Below are 23,222 nucleotides of genomic sequence, written 5' to 3'. Positions count from 1 at the left end.
ATTCCAACTGATGATTGTTTCAGAACCTCACTCTTCTGTTAATTTGAAAAATGTTCAGGGCCAAGTACATGGGTGTCATCTGTCTTTTCTTTTGGGTAGTCAGAACTCAAGCCATTGCTTCCAGACACATGCGGACTGGAACACCTTATCAGTAAGTTCTCTGAGTTCAGAAGGAACTGCTTGAAAGAACAGGACAAGGCCCCAAAGCATGTCTTGGCTGAATGGTCAACTTGATAAATCAGAGCATGCTGTTTTGAACTGTTTAAGGCTGCACAAGTAACTTTTGAAGAAGTAAATTGTCCCAGGTATTCCACAAATCAACTGGCTTGCTAAATACTGGTCTTGTGAATTCAGTAAACCTATTGCTGACTGATGATGCAGGGAAATGTCAGACTAGGAGGAATTAAATGAGCCCAAACTGTCCTCCCCTTTTTATTGAAATACCTCTGAAATTCAGTTCTCACTTTATCTGTCAAACTTTCAGACAGTCCTCTAATGCAGTGTTGCTTCCAATATTTGATTGGAAGTTAAGAGAATCAAGTGAACGCAATTAAGAAAACAGTAAAACTAATTTCTCATTCTAGAAGAGACATGTGTCATTGTTTTCTCCAGTTCTGTCTTTTGGAGCCCTACCTGTTTACCCATTTGTTACAGCAGACCTGTGAAAATGGGTAGAGTCAGGGTCATCTGTGTATTGTTCATTATGAAGTAGCAAGTGTGCTGTCTGTGCTGAAGTATTACTGCCTTACTAATACAATTAAATAATTTATTCCAGGTGAATATCACAGCATTTTGATGACAAGTTGCCTTCAACTCTTTCAGGAGTAAAGCTCAATGTAATGTTTAACAGTTCACTGACAAAGCAAGGAGAATTTTCCTTGCGGTTGTAAGCACTTCTAACATTGCATTCAGTGCAAGAAATTTTCCTCACTCCTCCACCAGCATTGGAAACAGCTGCTTCTTGTCTGCTTAAGTGTAAAATGTGTTGATCTAATCCCAGCCTGTATTCTTAGCTGCAGAATGAACCTTATAATTGTTTGTGTAGCTATTTTAAAATGGATCTTGTATGCTGAGGTTTCTTGCTAGGGAATGGTGACACTAATATACTGAAAAGCAGGATCATTTACTTCACATTTTTGTGGCATGACAAGTCTGGGAGTCTGAAATCAAAAAAATACCAGTTGGTTTCCAATTGACACACTTCTTTAGCTCCTTTTGTATGTAGGGAGAGAGTACCTAGACGAATGTCATGTGCAATGGGAAACACGCCTGGGCTATGAATTTTCCATAGCAGTGAGGTGGCTGAGAATTAAAACTGGCCTATGCATTTATGGTTTTTTAACATGGCCAAAACCTCCTTTTTTTTTTTTTCTGGCAGAAGGGAAATATGAGGATGTGGAAATAACTCTTGTGAGGGTGGGAAAACTTTTTTTTTTTAACTGGTTGAAAAGTTTTGGTATATAGCAAACACCTGCTCTTTAATTTCCTGACAGGAGAAGGACCAGATGCTAGTGCGAAGGTAGGTCAAATACATCTTCATACTAGCAAATGTCAGGAAGTTCAGGAACACGAAGAAAAGAAAAAAAGAGTGATATTTTTAGGCATTTTTTTCCCACCACAAAACGGTTTGGATGGGGTTACACAGAAAAAGAGAAGTGCTCAGTCTGTTTCCCTTGACTTCGAAAGAAGGAGCTGCCTACATTATAAAACTGATTGTAGTAATTGGAAAATCAAACCCCTGACTGTTCATCCATCCTAAATTGAACTGTACAAGGAGCATCATATCATGCACAATTTGGGTGTTTATGGCTTGATTCATCTAGTAACAATATTGTACTGTGGACTCCAGTAAGTCTGTTTGTGATTTCCTGTATTTATTTATATTAAGGAAGAAGTTGAGCATGAAGTGGCCATGAAAAAAGAAAGTAGATATAGTGCCCCTGTAGGTTAGTAAAGTCTGTGGGGCAGAAAGCACCTGGAAAGCTGCTCCAAAGTGAGCAAATATCAGGAGAAGGTTGTGATGGACTAATTGGAGAGAAGCTGTTTTGAAGACATTTAGGAATAGGTAGTTGATAGTCCCAGTCTCTGTGATGCAAATGAATATTGGTAGCTGCTGTATATACACCAAGTGAGTGTATGATTTATAGAAGGATTTGCAAGGGAGATAAAATCAAAACATTCTCTTGAAGTGTTCATAAGCAGCATTATTCTATTTATTGTAGGGAATAAATAGGGGAAAATTGAGTATTTTTTTCAGTGGTTGCACAAATTACTTCCAAGTGTTTTGCTACTTGCACTTTCCTGCCTATGATGAAATTTGTTGTAACATTACTTTATAATGTGAGGGAATGAATAATTAGTTTGTTTTTAATGGGTGTATGTCTGTTGTCCTGCATAGAACAAATCCAAGAAGCACTATAGTCTAGTTACTAGAATTCGCTGAGAGGAAGCCTCTGGATCCTTCTGCATGTGTACAGTGACTTGCCACGTAATCTTTGGGAAAGTCATTTATCCTCCTGGGCTGCTTGTTCCTTCATCTACAAAATGGGAACAACAATATATATCTCTATTGCACAGTTTTGTACTAAATGATATTTGTAAAGTTGTTCAAATCCCAAAAGGAGGTTGCTTTGGCAGTACAAGTACCACAGCAATTAATAAAGTAATCTCATGCCTGCACTAATACCTCTTCTGCCAATGATGTAACAGCATTTCTTTGGATACATGGAATATTCTACTTGCGAATTTCTAACCAAAAATGTTACTGTAAAATATTGTTTAGATTCTACATTATAATCAGATACAGCTACAAATGAATCCAATGTGTATCTACTCTAGTTATTTCTTCATATTTCATAAGCAACATTTGGAAGAGTATTGGCTTCTGTGAATTTTTTCTGATTTTATAAACACATCATGACAAAAATAGGGTCCCAAGCATATTGTGCAACCTGCATTTTCCTAAAAATGCACATGCCTTACATGACTGTCAGCAAAGGACCCATGCGTGTCTAAGTATGTAAATTTGTGGTGTGTGCAATCATATACACTCTATTCCTACATGTTTAATTGCATGCACCCTTTTGAAGTTTCGTGGACAAACTTCTGACCAGTTTCCGTCTGTATTTTCTCTTATTCCAAAGAGAAGGAGCAAGTTTCAGTCATCACAACTGCTGTGGTAATCATTAAACCTCAGTGAAAGTAAGACTACTGCTTACTGTATGTTAATGAGGTTTGAAAGTGTTGCCAGTGCAGATGGAAGATCCCTTTTAATTGGCCAGGACAAAATAAATAATGCACTATATTGCTGAAAAACACCTGCTAGGGAGAAGAGTGGAAAATAGCCATTACACATGCTGGCTAGATAATTATTTTGTGAAATGCAACAAAACCTCTGAAGACTCAAGCCAGATCCTGTGGCACATCGGGGCCAGTCTACCTTCTGCTGCCATAGGCTTCTGACCATCAGGTTGGCATGTACAGTCACAGCTGGATCATCTCCAGCACAGTGAATGTGGCTGGGGAGAAGGTGTAGACATGAAAGCTGTTCTTCTTTTATGCTTGCTGAATTGAACACACAGTACCAGCCTTGAGGAGTTACGGTAAGCCTAACTGAAGCTGTTTTCACTTTAAAAGGCACACGGGGTTAGGCCAGAAATATAGCCAGTCCATTAGCAGGTGAGCATAAAAGTCGTTTAAGCATCTAAGACTAGGGAATAATGCCAATAAGGGTGAATAAGTCTGTATTAGATCTCAAGAAGGCCAAACCCCTTTTAATAATGGATGTGCTTAATAATCTATTTCATACAAAAATTTTCCCTCTATTGCTAATGTACGTAATTTTAATAGTTTTTTTTTACATTAGCACATCAAGACAAGTAGAACGTGTTGCAGGAATTCGGGATAGCTAGGAGGGGAAATGTGGTTGAAAAATAGGGAAATAGTAAACAAGTTCTGACAAGAAATGTATCTTATACCGTAGTCCACTAATCAATGTTACAAGAATAACCTGTAAAAGCAAAGAAAAACAAGATACTTATTAAAGATAAGTTGATGATCTTTTGGTGTCTAATAAACTTACTGGAACACTCACTATCAGAAAATACTGTCTACTTATATGAATTTTCTTGCTTGCTGCGGTATCGCAATGCAGACGCTTTTTCCTGGCTGTCTCCTGTCAATGCAGTAATGTGCTATAATGTGTGTGTATTGAGGGGAAAATAGGATCATAAGAAATTTCTGTTTGAAGAAGTCTTTCATGTGTTTTAGCCCATCATCACTGTTACTTCTAGTGTGAGATAAGGAAATTGAAAATAAATAATTTAAGAGGCTAACCTAACCTAGATTTTTCTCATTCCATTGCCTCACAAAAATAGAGACACTGCTTATCGAGTTAAAAACATATGTGTAGCATTTAAAAGTAAACATCCCACACTTGATAACTGAGATACTGATCACAGGACTGAACCTTGGAATTTCTAGTTTATTCGTGTTTGGTGTTAACTTGCAAAGCATTTGTTTCTCATAGAGGGGCTGGATTTGGGCTCTAGCAAGCCAGATTGTAATAGTGATCCGTTCAGGAGTGTCAGAACGCACGCATGGAAGAGGGACGGACATAGGGACTTTACATTGGGATTGTAAATCAGGCAGATACTAATTATCCCTCTTTGGATAATGGAAGTTTAGGCTGACACTTGATAATGATACTTCAGGCTTTTAGTTTAGGTAGGTGATACTGAGCTAGCGCTGATTTTTCAGAAATGCTGATTGTTTGACTTTTCCTAACTAAAGCCAGCATGTGAGTAACCAAGATGGAGGCTGCCTGATATAAATCTAGCACAGTGCTCACAACAGATAGTTGCTGTGCTTCCTACAAAAATCATGCTTTGTTCCCTTAAATTAGGTGTAATGCTTAATTATATTGTATTGCAAATTGTAGAATGGCACATCTCTCCTCATGCTAATGTTACAGGTCTAAAGACAGTACAATCTGCGTGGCCTCTCGGGTGTCATAGCAAGATGACAAGGTTTGATGTGGACATCTCAAAACTGATTCCAGTCTACTTCCCACTAAATTTTTTTCACACTGACATCCCAAAGATGACTTAAGTAGCAATGCTTGTCTGAGCTTTTTTTAAAGAATATTTGTAGCTCTCCAACCATTGTAAATCTCTTAGATTTCAAAGTTGCTCCCTGTTACAATTTTACATCTTAATTCCTTCTGTATACAGGAGGGCACATCATTAGATAAGATACACTGGTGCAAATTTAGAATGATATGGCTTAGGTTGAGTTACTCTTGACTTTTATTAGGGTAGCACAGATCAGAATAGAATGTAGCTTTCATCAAACAAGAAAAAAGAAATCTTTATCTTCCTATAGAGACAACTAAAAATATACAGCCAATGGACCAAATTTGCCATGAAACTGTTAACTTACTGAGCTTTTTCATGCAGTCTCGAAGCCTGGTTTCTAGACTGAGTACACGCTGGTGTAATTCTTCATAGTCATAAGCACCAATTTCTTCCTGAATCCCAGTGAGGACAGTAGACAGATTCCTAATTTCCTCCTTGAACTGGGTGATTAATTTGGCATCAGTTTTGTATTGTTCCAGAACTGGGATCAGTGGCAGGAGCTCATCCATCTTTTCTTTCAACTCCTGTTAAAGGCAATCAAATGTGCGTTAGAGCAGTTTAAAGGATTTCCATTCCGTAATTCCCTTTAGTGTAATATTTATGCCTGCTCTTAAAATAACTTAAAATGATTGTAGATTTTGGTGACAGATGTGTTATTAGAGTATTGTGAAAGTCTTAGAAACCTCAGACTTAATGGTAGTAAGCAGTAGATAAAATGTACGAGAGAATAGTTTTTCTACTGAAAGCACCCAATTACCTTCAAGTGATCTGAACCAAACCTGTTGAAGGTCTGACTTTCCATCCAGAAGATATAAATCCCTGCTAAGTGTGTGTATCTTGGGAGAAGGTGATTAGGCCTGAACACACAGTGATATTCGAGGAGGTCATACCTGTTTTACAGTGCTGTCATAGTTTGTGAGCTGTTAATTTCTATTTCACTCCTTAGAAATACTGAATTAATTTTTTTCTCAATGGCTAACAGTTGAACACTGTTTAGTTGTGTTCTGGCTGCAGTGATAGGCATCTTTTTCTTCTGAAGTAAAAATTCCATGGCTCTTAACTGCGCTTTGTATTTGTCATCCTGCTACATTGCTAGGTGCCTTTGGAATTTGTCAGTTGATTTCTCTTCCGGACTATCACAAATAGGTTTTTTTTTGCCATGTGCAGTTGCTGTTGCGTGGCCAATCCTGTTCTTAAACATTGATTAAATAAAATAAGGCTCCACTTGGGATCTTGTGTTGCCCCTTTCTCAGACTTTTGCCGAGTCATATACTTTGAGAATTTGTCTAGGTTTGTAACCTATATTGGTTGGCCATCTTTCATTTCTTAATTATTCTTTTAAATGTACTAATCATAGGGACTTTATTAAATTTAAACTAATTGTTTGAGGTTGGTTTTTGCTTGGTGGTTATTCTGTAGAAAACCTCAAAGAATCCTTGCAGTCAAAAGGCTTTGCTGTATTGAAAAGCAGACAGGTTTGTCCCTGATGTATCATGTGTGTATAGAAATTTGTGTATCTTTTTCTATTTTGAGGAAACAGCAGGACTTCCATGAGCAAATGCTGGAGAGACATGAGGAGATGCAAGCCTGGACAAAACAAGGCAAAGGATGGAAATAAAGATTTGTTTAGGTACTAGCATTAGGTGGTAATAGAGACTGGGAACAGATGAGGATACACAGGGAGAAGGTATTGAAGGGTTCAAAAAAATCAAGTGCTGAAGAATATCTGGATAGTGAGCAGGTTAAAAGGGAAAGCAGAAGAGAACTAAATGGAAGCCCAAGCACAAGAAAGAGTTGCGGAAGCAAATGTGGTTAGAGGTTAGCATAGTCACTGAGGTGTGCAAAGACACGCACAAACAGTTTGTTACATCACTCATACTAAAGGATGCAATAAACAGGGTAGGACCTTTCCAAAATAAATAACATGATGATGCCAAATGCATTTTTGCTGACGAGATGCGAAAGAAGATGATGGGCGGTGTCAGCATTTGAGCTGCTTGAAGATCTACCTCTGAATTTTTGCCTCTCAAAACACGTTCTAAGATAGCTTGAGAGTTCTGCAGTATCTCTTCATAACCTAGCTAACATATCCATATTGTTTTAAAAATTGCTTTCATATTGGAATTATTCTTTACTCAAAATAAAGACTTACATGTGTTGTTAGGAAGTATATTTTGCAGAAAGGTCATCTTAAATAGCTAGAAAATTGCATTTTAATTTATAAGCAGATATGTCATTATAAATGGATTTGAGAGTATTAGGAGTTCCATTGGTTCTGTTCTCAAGGGGTCTTCCAATTACATTATAGCAGCAGAATTACTGAAACGGACAGAAAGAAACGAAGAGTCATTTTGTCTACAGTTAGAACTATTTTCATTTGACTGTTTTTATTAAAAACTTTAACTTGAGCCTACTTTATGCCTGTTAAAATTAAGAGTTATTTTTTCCTCGATGACAAGGAGAGTAGGCTTTGTGACATAGAAAGTAGAGCTCCAGAAGCCAAAGTGTTTGTAACTTCATTTTGAAATGATGAACTTACTTTGGTCTAAGTTCATCACTGAGAGAGTGGTTAAGCATTGGAACAGGCTGCCCAGGGAGGTGGTGGAGTCACCACCACTGGAAGTGTTCCAAAAACATGTGGGCGTGGCACTTCAGAGCATGGTTTAGTGAGCATGGTGGTGTTGCGTTGATGGTTGGACTTGATAATCTTAAAGGTCTTTTCCAACCTTAATGATTCTGTGATTCTGTGGGGCAGTGAACTGCCAAAAATAATGGGTAAACCATGATGTAAAGAAATGCAAAGCGTGTAAAAGCTCAGGAAGATAAAACGTGTCTAAGAGAATTATATTCCTGATAAGGTTTATGCCAGATGAGGTATCATTTGAGCAAGCTGCTGTCTGCTGCCTGGCATAAATGGTGATTTGACTGAAGTATGATTGTATGTCCTCTTTGGTTCTCATCAACATGGAACCACAACATTAGAATAGCTCACTTCAGTAAATGATATAAAGATGGTTTTGGTATTTTCCTGATAAAGACAATAATTTTATTGGTTTCTGCTGACAGTCCTGGCTTGTTGCTATGATGAGTGCTACAAGAACTAATTTGTGTTGCAACATGGATAGGTGGTAGACATATTCTGGCACTTCATGCCTGCTGATATGGGGGGTTATGCTATATTCAGAATGAGTTTCTTTGTCTCAGGAAAGATAAAGCACTGGAATTTTAGTAGATCAAATTTCAGAAAGCCAGCAATGTATTGTATTATGTTGACCTTTTAAATGATTCTATAATTTGATTGGCTGGAAATCTGTTTTATACTCCAGGCAAACTGTCAAACTGAAGTTAAATGACCAGCCAATACAAATATTGAATATTTAAAAGGTTGGAGTACTGCAGAAATCTGCTACCTTGGACATCATGTATCAGACATTCAAATTTTGATATTTTGTTCCCAAGGAAAACTATAATGAGAATACAGAATATACAGTGGATTTAGACAAATAAGTTGTTACTGTAGCAATGAGTGATGAAGGGAAAAAAGGTGGAGACGTTTCTTACTATCTGAAAATAACTGGAAATATGTGCTCAAACTCTAAACTAAGAATGATGACATAAATAATAAAGTTCGGTAGTCAGACCATTAGTGTACTTAATTCTGATACTGAGGAAGATACATTTATCTTATTCCTATAAGACCCATTGCATATTCAGTGTCTCTGAAACATAAATTAGACCCCTTAGCTATATAATTGGTTAGGTATCTAACTTTAGCACTAATTAGAAAACTAAGTCCATTTTATGTAAACTTTCATAAATGCTTTAAAAATATATGTTTGGTTAACATAATGTAATCCTCAGACTGTATTTTCTAGATCCTGTCCTGCTGTCTTGAAATATCAATTTATCAGACTTAATATTTAAATATGCTCTTGTAACATTTTTTTTCCTTAAGAGTAGTTCAGGTAGCTTTTTCAGAATACACAATGCTATTTTGTAACCTCTGCAACCCTTCTTCCTCACAAAAAGGTTGGCTTGTGGTTTTGTTGTCATTAAAATTCCTTAGAAGTCTTTTTTTAATCACACAATGTGACTGGGAATGATTGCCCTCCTCCCCTACCCCAAATTCAAAATAGCAAACCTTCAGACATGAAATTAGATCTTAATTGTATTGGATAAAAATTACAATAACCTGATTTATTATAGGCTTTCTTCCCTTCAACTGCGGTAAATGTCAGGCAACAGTAAAAGTGCAGAGCTCTCCAGTTGTTTGCTATTAATTCCATTGGATCCATTTATCACTGGAGGTTGAATGAATATACATTTCTCAGTATGACATGCACATTGATACAGAAAGAACAAGAATCTGTTTATAGTGACATTTCTCTAATGACTTAATAATTAATGGTTATTCTCTATTACAATTAAATTGAATAGAGCAAAAGATTATCATCATAAAGAAAGATTTATTAAGCTTTTCTTTTTAATATTGCTCTTGTATGAGCGTTTCAAGCTGAGATCTTAGCAGTCCATGCATTGCTGCTTAGTAAATTGCTTCCAGCAGGCTTTCAAAGTTAGTGTTAAAATAAAACCTACTTGAAAATGCTTTGTCATTAATGTCTTCCGATCATCTTCAATTTGCCGGAACTTGGCCTTCAGTCCTTTCATTTGTGTTTCCATTTTTAAAACATACTGGAAATCCCTCTGAGTCCGTAGATTTAAAACTTCAATAGATTGGGACATATTCTGAACCTGTTAAAGAAGAACACTCTCTAAATGCACTCTTTGTTGCTTTACTTTTTTCCTGGCTAGATAGTTAAAAGTCAGGCAATAAAATGTGCTTATGACAATGTTTTAGTTGAGAGTCATGTATGCCACACTATAGTTTTAAATTGGGTAACTGCTGACGGTCTAAAATTGGGGACCAGGGCTAACGGGGCTATCGGGAGCAAGACGTCAAAGCCATAAATGATTTGGACTAGCTTCTTCGAGGTAGAGGGAGATTGAGATCCTTTCAGCACCATTATCAAGGGGCTCAATAAAGGCTGTTAGGCAGTGGAGTCTCTCTCACTTGTGGTAGATGCTGACTGCTCTTCAGGATGTGCTATATAGCACGTTTCCTCCAGAGCACTTCAGGAGGGACAGGGCTGAGAGGTGGAGATTGTCGTTAGTATGAATGAAGAGCATAATTTTTATTGATAGTAGCCATTTATGTAATAACTAGGTATAAGGAATTCATGAGACTATCCAGAGATAAGCTGAGGTGTGCCCATGATCAAATAGGTGTTTGCTCATGATTTTGTAAGTAGATATAAAATTAGAAATTTTATCCAAGTAAACTGCTACAAATGTATTAGGCACCATCTTGAAACTTTGGCTCAAGCAAAAAAAAAAAAAAAAAAAAAAATTCTACCTTCCTAATAAAAGACAAACCCTGCAGTATTCCTGTTGTTTGTGAGAGTATGCAATGTTTGAACTGATACTCCTTTTTGAAACTAATATATTGTGACCTACAGAATGTGTGGATTCAGGAAATACTTTTAAAATACCCTTAAAAATAGTATATATTACTTATTGCACAGGTGCCATTAGCAGTTCTTAGAAAGTATTTTTAATAAAAAAACCCCTAATTTTTGTTATTTCTTTGCTTTATAATTGTTGAAAGCAGGCAATGAAGTCCTTCAGGTCCTGGAAGAAGTCTGAGTGTTTCCACTTGTCAGAAGCAGCATTCACAGAGACGCTCTACTTAAATGACTGCATGGACTTAGTGAAGTAATAATATGACTTTACAGACCCATAATTACCACAGTTCTAATCATGAGAAAACAACTTTTAGAGACTGATGATTTAGATTCTTTCCTGTGGCAGCTCAAAAACTATGTTGAGATCTTAACACCCCTCCAGCACCCACCCCAAAAGAAAGGTTTTTTTACATTAATACTTCAGTGTGTGGGAAATACACCACAGCAAAGATTCTGGGGACTAAAGTCTTCCTCTGTGAAGTAAACAGACAACGTGAGAGAAGGTAGCTCCTCCTCTGCATGCTGGTTCATCTGTCCTCTCCCTGCATCTCATGCTATGGGCCCTGTCGCAACCTGAAACTAGGTCCCTGCTGAAGTTCGTGGAGGTTTAGGGAGGGAAAATCTGCAGCAGTCTGGCGCTTTATTAGCACTGGAGTGAATTTTCTATAGCTAGAAAAATACTGAAAACTGTGTGCAAAAAATTCATATTTTTAAATCTCCTTTCTGCTGCTGTTCAAACACTCTCTCGGACCTCAGATTCTGTATCACTAGCTGTAATACAGTAATTATAACCTTCATTACTTATACAGGGAACGCGGAGCAATAGTTCGTGTTTTCATGGTTGCAGCATTTTTTCAGTTGTGGCAAAATAACACTCCACTGATTTTACTATACATGCGATAGTGAGTAATACTGCAAATAAAAACTCGGTTGTTTGGGGAAAACTTGCATCACCAGAGAATGTATAAATAGTATTATTTGAGGAAAGAACAGATGAAAGAAAATTAGAACTGTTTCTCTTCTGTATAGTCTGTAGATGCTGTCAGGACTATATCTTCTTATTTTTTGGTGAGAGACAAGGAATGACCTTCAAGAGTCTTACATGATTGAAGCAGAAGCTGTAGTTTAAATCCCACAGCAACTAACCAGTTTGTGGTGGGATTTGTAACTTTTTACAGAGAAAAATCAGTCCTTGTCTGTGTGTAAGGAAGAATTTTGTGTATTGAACAGGAGAGAAGATGCAACTTCAGTTTGCTAGAAAAGCGACTTAGGTTGGGAAAGGTGTGTTTATAAGGAAAATAGATAATGGTCTGTGGTGAGAAAACACAGGTAGGGGATATACCCTGAAGAAATATTTTGATTAGATAACTCTTTAGTATTCCATTATGTATTAAACTTAGAGAGAAAGGAGTGGATTTCCGCAGGAAGTTTAGTGGTCAAAAGGAGGAATTTGTTGGGAAGACTTACCTTCTCTAGCAGTTGTCTGAGTTGCCTGCTTTTGGCATCTCTTGAACATAGGTTTTGTTCAGGTGCAACAACAGTGCAAATGCAACGGCCATCAGGATCCTGGGCTGAGCTATAAACTTGCCACCCTTCTTTGGGGCTAATCTGAGTCTGTAACAACAGAATAATAAAAATAAATGGAACTGAACTGACTTTTTTTATTGTTGTCTGAAAAAACCTGACACTATTTTTGTTTATTTTTGCAGTATAGGTTTGCAGTGAGGTTTCTTCTGGTCAACACTTGTTACTCTCTTAACTAATTACATCGGTGGTTTCACACGGTTTTGTCATACCTCACACCTTTGTAATAGTTCTCTAGAAGTGTCCAGCATACATTGTTTCCAGGGTGGTTGAGAACAGTTGTCTGCTTATGATTCAGCACAAGCTAGTTAATTCTTTGCAAAGGGATGTTACAGTTTTTCATCAACAGAGAACAAACATGTCTTTTCAGCCTGAATGACTTTTACTTTAGACTAATGGAAACAACAAAGACAGAAAAGAACAACTATAAAACCCCAAAAGAGAGAACACAATGTATGTGACTCACGCGTTGGGAATTGGCTCAGAAGTGGTTGAGGATGTGGGTTAGCAGGTTTGCTCTTAAAGATGCAGCATAGAGAAAACTGTTCTCCATTGACTTCACTGCACATACACCGGAGGGAAGAGAGACTTGCTGCAGGGTAGCACTGGAAAGCATCTGGTTAGTTTAGGTGAATGGGGGTCAGGGCAAGCATGGCATAGTGCAAGTAAGACATTGCACATCCTTCACTGGGGCGGAAGAATTCTGCAAATTCCTAACCTATTCTTTTTTACAGCAAGCACCACCGAGAAAGAAAAGCAAAAAAATCACATTTTCTTGCAGAGCAGGCTAAAGCTGCGCTGCATTTAAAGTTTGTGCAATACCTTGTGAGAGTAGCTATCTGTCTGTTTAATGGGATGTATAGAAATACACAGCATAAGAATAAGAGAAAGCAGTATAATTAGCTGATGGAAAAGATTCAGGGGATGGAATTAAAACTAATGGACACAAGAAGTAATTATGTTACTTTCTTCTTAATCTGTAATTTGAAGTTAATCATGCATTATTCTTTCCTAATAATATAGTATTGACTACTGAACTTCATAGTGCAGATGCTAATGGATGCCACTGAAGTAATTTTGGTCTGGACACAGCTGGAATCAATTACTAGTTATATTATAAAATTGTAGTTAGTGTCAGCACAGAGGGTGATTATTTAAACTGGCGAACTTTGATGTTGATGCTTTACTGGTGGCTTAATGCTGAATAAGTTGCAGAGTTCCTCACATGAGAAGAGGTGCAATATCTCTGTAGGCTGAGGTTAGAAAAGAGCACAGACTCTTCTGAAGAAATCATTGGAGACAGCAGTGACCTCTTCTACTGTGGAGTTAATTGAAAAATCAAAATTGTACTGTTCCCTTGTTTTGCAAGGAAAAATGAAGTGTCATAATGTAGATGACTATAAAAAGAGGACAGCTGAACTTGCCATAGGGTTTGCTAGAAAGGCATATCCAGAGTTCAGTACTAAATTATACTGCCTCTACAGTGTTCTCTTTGCCTTAACTTTTAGGCCAAAGGGGACCTAGTTTAAGACATGGAGAACAAAAAAACCTAAACAAAATTACACCTGCAGATACAATTTAAATTGGCTTTGAGCAGCTACTAAAATTGCAAGCTAGAACAAGTGAAGCCTATCAAGGCTGGTGACCCTTGCAAAGTGTAAGCTAATTCACTCCCGTAGTTTCATGATTCTCTGTAGAACGTACACCCAGACAATCTTGTCATGCAAGAGCAAGGAAACTGAATTTTTGTTGAAGTTCAGGAACCTAAAGCTTGTGATTATAATTCCTTTAGGACAGAAATACTTAATTATGAGTGTATGAAAAATTGTGATATTTGAGCCTTATACCTGCTACATTTAGATTGGTAGCGACTGGTATTACTGCATTCAAGTAAGTTTTCTACAGTGGAGAATGGATGAGATACCAGGATCATGCATAATCTATAGTTAAGCCATTATAATCCAGGCTGTGTTATCAAAGGTACTTCTATATTCTAATGATGTAATGAGTGTGTCTCTCTGCTTTATCGAAGGGAAAAAACCCCCACCTTTATTGATTAACTTAGCAGATATTTTCTTATGGTGTCTAACATACGGCTTGATTTAAAAAAGTAACTGGTATTTGGGGAAATACTTCTCACAGAGAGACTGTCAGGCCAAACACGAGTGCATGGCTGTTGGCTGCCTGTGCATAAATAAGTGCTCGCACAGTGCTACAATGTAGGGTACAGTTCTTCACGGTATTCTATGGTTCCCTGTGTTTGGGCCATTAGGGTTCCTTCATTAATTAGGATGGGTAACATGAGCGATCACAGAGAAAAACGAGCGCGTGTGTGCTGGTGCACTTTGCCTTCCCCCCCCCCCCCCCCCACGTTGTTTGGTTTTTTTTAGTTTGACATTTAATCCCTACCTGTGCAGGGAAGGAGCTAGAAGGCATCAAAACCTTACAGAAGCTACTGAATCTGTTCTTCAAATGCAGGCTTACTGCTGACAGGCCTTAGCAAACAAACAAGTAAACACGTGGAGAACAGCAACAATAATAAATTATGCTAGTTCTTGAAAATCTGGGGAAAACAGAGGAGTCCCTACAAAGACCAATATTAATCATTGCCTTGGCAGGCTGCTGTGCTACTGACTCGCTTCACTTACCTCCAAAAGATTTATTTTTTCACCTGTACTTTTATATATTCTGATAAAACAGTTATAGTTACCTCGATTATTACTAGTGGTAGGGCAAATGGCAGTATGTATACTTAATATGGTTGCTTAAATATAAACAGTATTTTTCAGTTTGTCTTGCAGTTTCAATCCTGGGACTGGAATAGAGCTGAAAAGAGGAGGCCCTTTCCCTGACCCCACCTCCTTGTACAGTTCTTCCAGCTGACGGGAGGAAATCGGGACTCTTTGTTCTTTTTTTCCTGGTACAGTATACACAATTTCTGAGCTATGTATGTGCTAGGAGAGAACTTCTGGAGAAGTGCATGTGCTGCATTGTTCGCTGGACAAGATACCAGTGGATAACTCTTGATGGCAGTTAAAAACCAGTCAGTGATGACCTCAGTATTACTGAGCACTCAGGGCATGAAGTCTCTCAGCCAACATCTAAAGTTTAGAGAAAGGTAGCAGATCTGGGGTGCTTGGTTTTATGCAAAAAGAACCCCACATGATTGAAGTTCAGATTTTTTTTTTTTTTACTTGGCAGATGTTGCCGAGCTCAGATGAGCAGGTTTTTATGATTGTTTCCCAGCTCTACTGGCACTCCTGCTACCCCGTCTTGAAATGCAAAATATGCATGTAACTCCAATTCAATGAGGGCAAAGAGCGTTACTGAAATAATACTTAGGAGGCACTTATATCAGCAGTGCTCTGTTGTAGCCAAGGGAAGCATGACAGTTTACACTACTTGGAATCTGAACTTGTTAATACTCGTATCTATTTATACACACATACACACATATATATGTACGTGTGTGTTGTAATAACTACGGTGCATCTTATAGTTACTCCATTGCAACTTTAAACTTTGATTTAAATGTGGTCGGGAACTTTACTACTTGTAATATCATATTGCCACAAGAACCAGCAATATATTTTGTAGTTCAATGAGCACAAGTTACATTTCAGGAAAATAAAATAGAGCTTTTTCTTGTCTTTTCATCTTCTTGCTGCTGTAAAACACAACAGAATTCTTTCTTACAACATCATTTAATTAATTTTAAAGTAGTAACATTTGAAGTCTAAATGCAGTGATTTTCTGCAGTAATGTTTTTCCTGCATGCATATATTGAATTGATTAAATGCTGATTAGTAGATGCATCGTTTTTAGTTACAACTAAAAAACTAAGTTCTGAGCATAGTGAACTACTGTACAAATAGTTAAATTTACATTTTACATAACATTATATAAACATCTGATTGCAGTTACACAAAAAGATACACAGAGTGTTTTACTAAACATTCAGGAAAATGGTGTTCTAGTTTAATTTATGAATATCAGTATAGTATTCCCTGTTGTCCAATTAAAGTCTTACTTTAATTTTTAGGCTTTCCATGAGTAGTTAATCAGAGCTTTTCTGTAGGTCTTCATTAACAAAGGCTGCTGTATACGAGCATCAACAATACAAAGTGATATTTGTATTATTCCTATATCAGCCTTTCTAAAATTCTGGTACCCAATCTCCTAGTACCAATTTTATTTTGTTTCTAATAGCTATTTATTTGCTTAACTGTACTCTGATGAAGAAAAATGAGAAATAATCAGACCCCTTTGCATACTGTAGTGATTAGCTGATATATAACATTATTCAGAAAAAAAGAAACCTACTGATGGATTTTTTTTTTTTCTTTCTTAATAATGCAATACATTTTTCTGGAACAGTAAACATAGGAAAAAAGTCTAGACAAATGAAATGACATTGCTGTACTACTTTTAGCATTTCATGCTCAAGATGAAGGCATTTGTTCTTAAATATTGAAGGATGCTATTTTAAAATCTTTCCTTTCATAGTAAGACTACAACATGCTCACCAATGTGCCGTTTTCTGATGCCCAAAGAGAAGCATGCATTATGTGACGATAGCAAGATTAGTACCTTAAAAAGAGTTTTACAAAGAGGCAACAAACTAAAGCTTTTGCTGGCACTTAAATACTACTTCAGCATTAAGATGGCTTGCAACACATCACAGCTACTTACTAGAGTATCTGAAGTGGTTATTCTGGTGGTATTTAATCCTACCAGAGATGGGAGAGTTTGGGACATCCAGTTAGAGATCATTGCCATGGTACTAAGAACAGCACCAAGCTTCAGCAGTGGAGGACTCATTGCTGTGGAGCTAATGAGTTTTCAAACTGACTCATTATCATCCCAGTGCAGGCTGGCAGCGAGAGGCGTGACTGCAGCACACAACATCCACAGCGTGAAAGGAGATCAAGCTGCCCAGATTTAATCATCCATTAAAGACACTCGTATCCTTATTTGCCCTCTGTCTTTCTGCTCTTACTAACTAATACTTATGACCATTTTATGTTGACCACTAAATAAGCAGTCTTTTCTGTGCTAATCATCACTGCAGTTTCCAGTGGGAGATGGCATGGGTGAATTACCTCTTTATAGGCGCTAGAGAGTCAATTAGCACTTAATTAGTTCAGTCCTTGCAGAGCGGTCTGTGTTCCGGTCTGAAATGCAAAAGCCCAGTCACAAACCCAAACACAAGTAGCCCCCACTCCCCATCACTGCTTTGGTAGAAATATGCTCGGTTCTGTTGCTAAATATGATAAAAGCCTGAGTGGATGGGGAAGGGGGAGGACTGTCAGCCTGCCCGTGAAAACACCAGAAACCTTTCTGAACCTTCCTTGATTTGTTGATCTCGCATGAATTTCAAACATCAGCGACTTTATAATTTGCACAGCTTGTTATTAAGATATTTGTTGTTCATAAAAGGTCTTTTAAGCAGTAAAGATTCACATTTCTCAGTGTTTTTGTTAGTTTACAAGTTTTTATGCTGACAGTTATTGCATTACATCCAGGGCTGGCAGACTCTGTGTGTCTTCATTGCTGTTTGGATGGGAATAGAAGACAAATTGTGGGTTGCTCTTGGAGCGTTTTAGCATTTTGAAGCTTCTCTTATCTCTAATCTGCTGTTAAATCTACTTTCTCTAGTCCTGTAGAATGATCTCCAGGTTCAGTAGCAATTTATCTTTTTCATGAATTTAGCAAGCGTGTGGGGGAAAAAAAACCAGAAAAAGTCTGTAGAAATCGTTGTGCTTTGGTGTAGTTTTACTTTTCTAGAATTATTTTAAGAAGAAGAAGAAATGCTGAGCAAGGATTTCTAACAGCAATTACTTTAGAGAGAGCTTGCTTAAAAGTTTGCAGAGAGATAGACTACTGTATTTTTCCCAGAGGCATTTATGGGCTGACTTTGTTTCTAAATTAGCTTCCAAAAGCCTGTATTTTTCTTAAGGAATTTTGGCAGCTTGCATGAAGGAAACGTGTAGTGAAACTGAAGGGATGCATTTTTATAGGAGTGTATGATCATGAATGCATTTGTTAAAGTTAGTAAAACTCTACAAACAGTTTTTCAGATTCTCAGAGCTCGTACTCCACATTCAGGCTAGACTTTTCTCTTCCAACATTTATTCAGAATTATTTCAATAAATCTCTGCAGTTTAATGAAGACTCATGGAAAATCAATTTTTAAAAAGAAATTGAAAAACACATTGAGAGTTATGATATAATTTTATAGGGAGTCTTCCAGCAGTAGAATACAGAGAGAAATTCTGTGCATCCAAATATTAAATGTTTTCTGGGAGTTACACAGTAAGCTGAGCTGTGAAATATTTGAAATACTCAAAAAAACTAATTCACTGAGGAGATGCATTTGAAAACAGTGAAAGAATGAGTTTTCTTATATACAGATTCTGCACAGAAAAATAATCTTTTTGCTAGTTTCTCTGTATATGTAGACATTTTACTAAGACCTAAATATGAAAATGATCATCAATTAAATACTAAACATGTTGTAATGTGCCATGTTGAATGCACACACTTGTTTGCATGGATTTTGACTTATTTCACATACTTTGTCTAATTGATATCAAAACTCCTGGTATAAAATAAAACACAAGGGTGTTTTCTCCAGAGAACTCGGATTGCTTTCAAAATATGACCTGCTAGTTGATGATGCTCATGTCTATTTTTTTGCTCGGTTCCAAAAAAAGCACACCAGTAAAAAAATGCTACACTGGATCAGTCTCCTTGATCCTAGATCCTTTCTCTAGCGATGGCCAGCAGTGGATGCTTAAAAGAGGAGTGTAGGAAGAGAACACACACATAGCAATACTTTCCTTGGCCTAACTTCCAACAAACTGTGGTGTTTACTGGGCCAGAGGTTGTAACTTTGTATTCAACAGTCTTTTTCATGATGCTTTCTTCCATGAATTTCTCAAGTAACTTTTAAACTCATCTGTACTTTTTGGAGGCACAACATCCACTGGCATGGAGTTCACAGTTTAATTAGGTCTTGCGTGGAAAACATACTTACCGGAAGTCATGATTAGATTGCAAATTTGAGAAATGCTGTGTTCAATCTAAATCTGCAATTTTCCATTGAAACCCCCCCCCTTTTTTTTAAAGATTATAACCTTCATCTGCTTTCAACAACCAGAATTGCTTTCAGCTACTTCAATGAAAAAACCCTTCATCAATGCATTTAGATACTGCAAATATGGTGATCGAGCTCATGAAACAACTCAGTTTTGTTAAATCTCATAACCCTGTTGATACATTTTGAGAGCCAGTGATGAGACTACTTTCTGTTGTTCTGTTGACTCCAAAGGACTCAATAGCAGCATTAAGTTTCATAAATCAACTTTTGTAGTGGTGTCTGTGCTTAGCCCCTGGGGTGTGTTCTAGGGCCTTGGCCTCCTGCTTGTCTGGAGTAAGCAACTGCTGCGATACACTGGCTCCAGCCAGACATCTAGGTTTCCTTATGTGAAAACCAGAATGCAACGATGGCTGGTATGTGCCACATTTCAGGCTGGTATGGGTTTGTGGTGGTATGGGGATGTGCTGCTGGATCCAGAGCTTCAGACGTACTCCTGAGTTTCATAGTTCTGTAATGGCAACTGTTTTACTCAGCGTATTTTCGAAGATAAATTTCATAATAGCTTGGGTTGTGTGATGGTGGACATTATGTATATTTCTCTGAAGACAGAGACCCTGTGGCAAGACGCTCTTGATATGGTGCCTTGAGTCTGAGAGGTCAGTCAGGCGTTACCTCAGCCTGATGAAGGGCATAGCGAGTGGAGGTGTTTCAGTCTTTGAAAAAGAGTTTGTGTTTCTGTGGAGATAGGCTCAAAGTTGCCCACTGAACAGAATTGTGTATTGAACCCTCCAGAATGACATCATGAATCAGACTTTTTGCTGAACTGTTGCACTTCATTGGCAATTTATAAATTTCCTGAGTAGCTCCATCAGTTACTTCCAATATGGATTAGGTAACATTTGGCAATGTTGCATAATTTTCTGGTTTTACTGAGTTCTTCTGAAACACCTCAGCATCCTCTCTAGACCTAAGACAAAAAAGATTGTCATTCACCAGTTTTATCACCTTTTTTGTTCCTGTCTTCTTTCAGAAGTTTAGTAAGCACATTGATTTCCTCCAGTTCCAACACACTTCTTAAAGTAATTTTTTTTTTTACCACATTGAGCTGCAGCTGTTAATATTTTTGGTTTTCTTCTCTCAAACATTTTCTGTACCAGAAAAGAACATAATCTGTCCTCTCCTGACTGTTTTAACCTTGGACACAAAGTACATTCAAAAGACAATAAAAGGCTTTTCTGGAGCCCAAATGAATAATTACTGCTGATTATCCTTAATCCAGTGTATTGTCAACTCCTGCAAAGAACACTGGTTACTATGATTATTCCTAAGAGATGATACGCTGTTTGGTTCTTGTGATAGAGTATTCCTTAACATAGTTTGGAACTTTATTTTCTTCCAGCTAGCTTACCCGCTAAAGAGAAAACCTGCTGATGTGTGATTCCCGGTATTGCTGTTCGATACATCTTTAAAGAGTGCAGCAGGAGATAATCCTCCAGTACTCTTGGCTGATTATGTAATTTAAAATTACCATATAGTTGGTATCCCCATGGTGCTGAAGTTCGATCCCATATAGAACTGCGCAAGGGCTTTAAAGCACGTTTGCACTGCAGTGCAGGGATGGTGGCAGGTTGTAGAGGGATACGTGAGTCTGCTAATGCAGCCCTACCCAGGGGCCGACAGTAGCGTAGCTTTCACTGGAAGGCTGCAAAGCTGTTCTAGGACTGTAAGTACGTACGTGGCAGCTGTGTCCTGTACCACTGCAAATTTAATGCGAAACTTGGGTTTGTTTACACAGGTTACAGCTTTCCTCTAGACAAGGGATATTACTTGTTCAGTGTAATAGTCAATATTCTATGTATCTAATATTCGTCATTTCATGCACTCATTTGTCAAATAGTCGCTTCGGAGTAGTATTGTAAGAGAAGACATCTGTGAAGATGACATGTCTCTGAAAAGGTTTCTTTCCTGAACAGTGGAAATACTCACTGGAACTGTATTTTTTTTGTGTTCTTATCAGAACTGTAGAAATGTTCGAAAAACCTTTCTGTTAAGGAACTAAAACTTTACAATAATTTTAGCTGTATTTTGCCGTAAATATAACAAAAAGCTTGTGGGTCGAGATAAGGACAGGAAGAGATCACTCACCAATTACTGTCACAGGCAGAACAGAGTCAACTTGGGGGAATTAGTTTAATTTATTACCAATCAAATCAGAGTAGGATAATGAGAAATAAAACCAAATCTTAAAAAACACCTTCCCCTCCCATACCTCCCTTCTTCCCAAGATCAGCTTTGTTCCTGATTTCTCTACCTTCTCCCCACCAGCAGCATAGGGGGACAGGGAATGGGGGTTGTGGTCAGTTCATCACACGTTGTCTCTGCCACTCCTTCCTCCTCAGGGGGAGGACTCCTCACACTCTGCCCCTGCTCCAGCCTGGGGTCCCTCCCACGGGAGACAGTCCTCCAGGAACTTCTCCAATGTGAGTTCTTCACAAACTGCTCCAGCCTGGGTCCTGTCCACAGGGAGCAGTCCTTCAGGAACAGACTGCTCCAGCGTGGGTCCTCTGTGGGGTCACAAGTACTGCCAGGAACCTGCTCCAGTGCGGGCTTCCCACAGGATCAAAGCCTCCTTCAGACATCCACTTGCTTCAGTGTGGGGTCCTCCGTGGGCTGCAGGTGGAGATCTGCTCCACCATGGTGCTCCATGGGCTGCAGGGGGACAGGGTGCAGTAGAATCTCTGCTCTGGTGCCTGGAGCCCTCCTGCCCCTCCTTCTGCCCTGACCTTGGTGTCTGCAGAGCTGTTGCTCTCACATATTCTCATCACTCTCTCCGGCTGCCATTGTGCAGGTTTTTTCTCCCTTCTTAACTCTGCTATCCCAGAGGCGCTACCACTGTCACTGATGGGCTCGGCCTTGGCCAGCGACAGGTCCGTCATGGAGCCGGCTGGCACCAGATCTATGGGACATAGGGGAAGCTTCTGGCAGCTTCTCACAGAAGCCACCCCTATAGCACCCCAGCTACCAAAACCTGGCCATGAAAACCCAATACAGCTCAGATGTCTGAAATAGCTTCCCTTGAAGCAGAGCAAAGTCAGGAATCTTAGTAAGTTTATACTTTGACAGGCTAGGTTTTGAAAATTAGATCATGCGTAAAAGTGGAAGCGTCCCTTGTTACAGTGTTGTTCTTTTATAGTGTATAGAATTCTTTTTCTTCATGTGATATATTCTGGTGCTGACTCAGTAGTACATTGGTTTTAAAAAATGTGTATCAGTACATTAGTCATGTTCCTGAGCTTTATTATTTATTCATATAAAGTTAATGCATGTATAAAGCAATGTTCTCAGAATTTGTATAGCAATTAAAATTCATAGAGCTCATGTGGACTGAGCAAGTACATCTGTGCCCTTTCAGTTCAATTCAGAGTCTCTGAATTTAGAAACACTGAGAAAACATTAGCTGCTTCATCTAAGTCTATGTTTTTGTTCAACAAAACCCTATGGCTTTGCAGTGTTACTTGTAAGTAGTAATATCCAGGTCCTTTGTAAAGAGCAGACTGAGAGGTACATGCCCTTTTCTAGAGAATAGCCTTTCACCAGCTCATCTGTGCATACACAGTGACATTCTTCAGTCAGGCAACTCCACTGATAGTAAAAGTATTGAGCAAGGGATTTTTAAAGTCCATTACATGCTTCTACACCAATGCTATTGAGGTGACATTCTTTCTGAAGTGGTCTTAGCTATCTGCTTGTTCATTTTTCAGGCTTCAGGGAGCTTCCTTTGAATGAAGACATTGTTACTCTGTACACTTGGGAATTGCTAACATCAGAACACAAGAGAATAGGTAGGAATAAACCAGGAACATGCTTTCTAGAAAACAA

At 38.2% G+C, this 23,222-nt stretch overlaps 1 protein-coding gene across 2 annotated transcripts in view; it reads right to left on the bottom strand.

Moving 5' to 3' along the window:
* The window catches only part of OLFM3 (olfactomedin 3), a gene marked incomplete at both ends in the record, with an annotated part of 67,037 nt that overhangs the window by 5,740 nt on the left and 38,075 nt on the right, over positions 1–23,222 (bottom strand). The window contains 4 exons of one of the 2 annotated variants that reach the window (XM_082003255.1): positions 5,440–5,659; positions 9,732–9,887; positions 12,125–12,271; positions 16,934–17,190. In XM_082003255.1, the coding sequence (XP_081859381.1) occupies positions 5,440–5,659; positions 9,732–9,887; positions 12,125–12,271; positions 16,934–17,062 (652 nt within the window). Of the gene's footprint in view, positions 1–5,439; positions 5,660–9,731; positions 9,888–12,124; positions 12,272–16,933; positions 17,191–23,222 lie in introns of those variants that run through there. The other variant, XM_082003256.1, reaches the window with a different exon arrangement.

Source organism: Phaethon aethereus, assembly GCF_964289735.1.
Source record: "Phaethon aethereus genome assembly, chromosome: 8".
Classification (NCBI taxonomy): Eukaryota; Metazoa; Chordata; class Aves; order Phaethontiformes; family Phaethontidae; genus Phaethon; species Phaethon aethereus.
The sequence above is the reverse complement of the archived record's forward strand: the minus strand, read 5'-3'. Positions and strand labels throughout refer to the sequence as shown.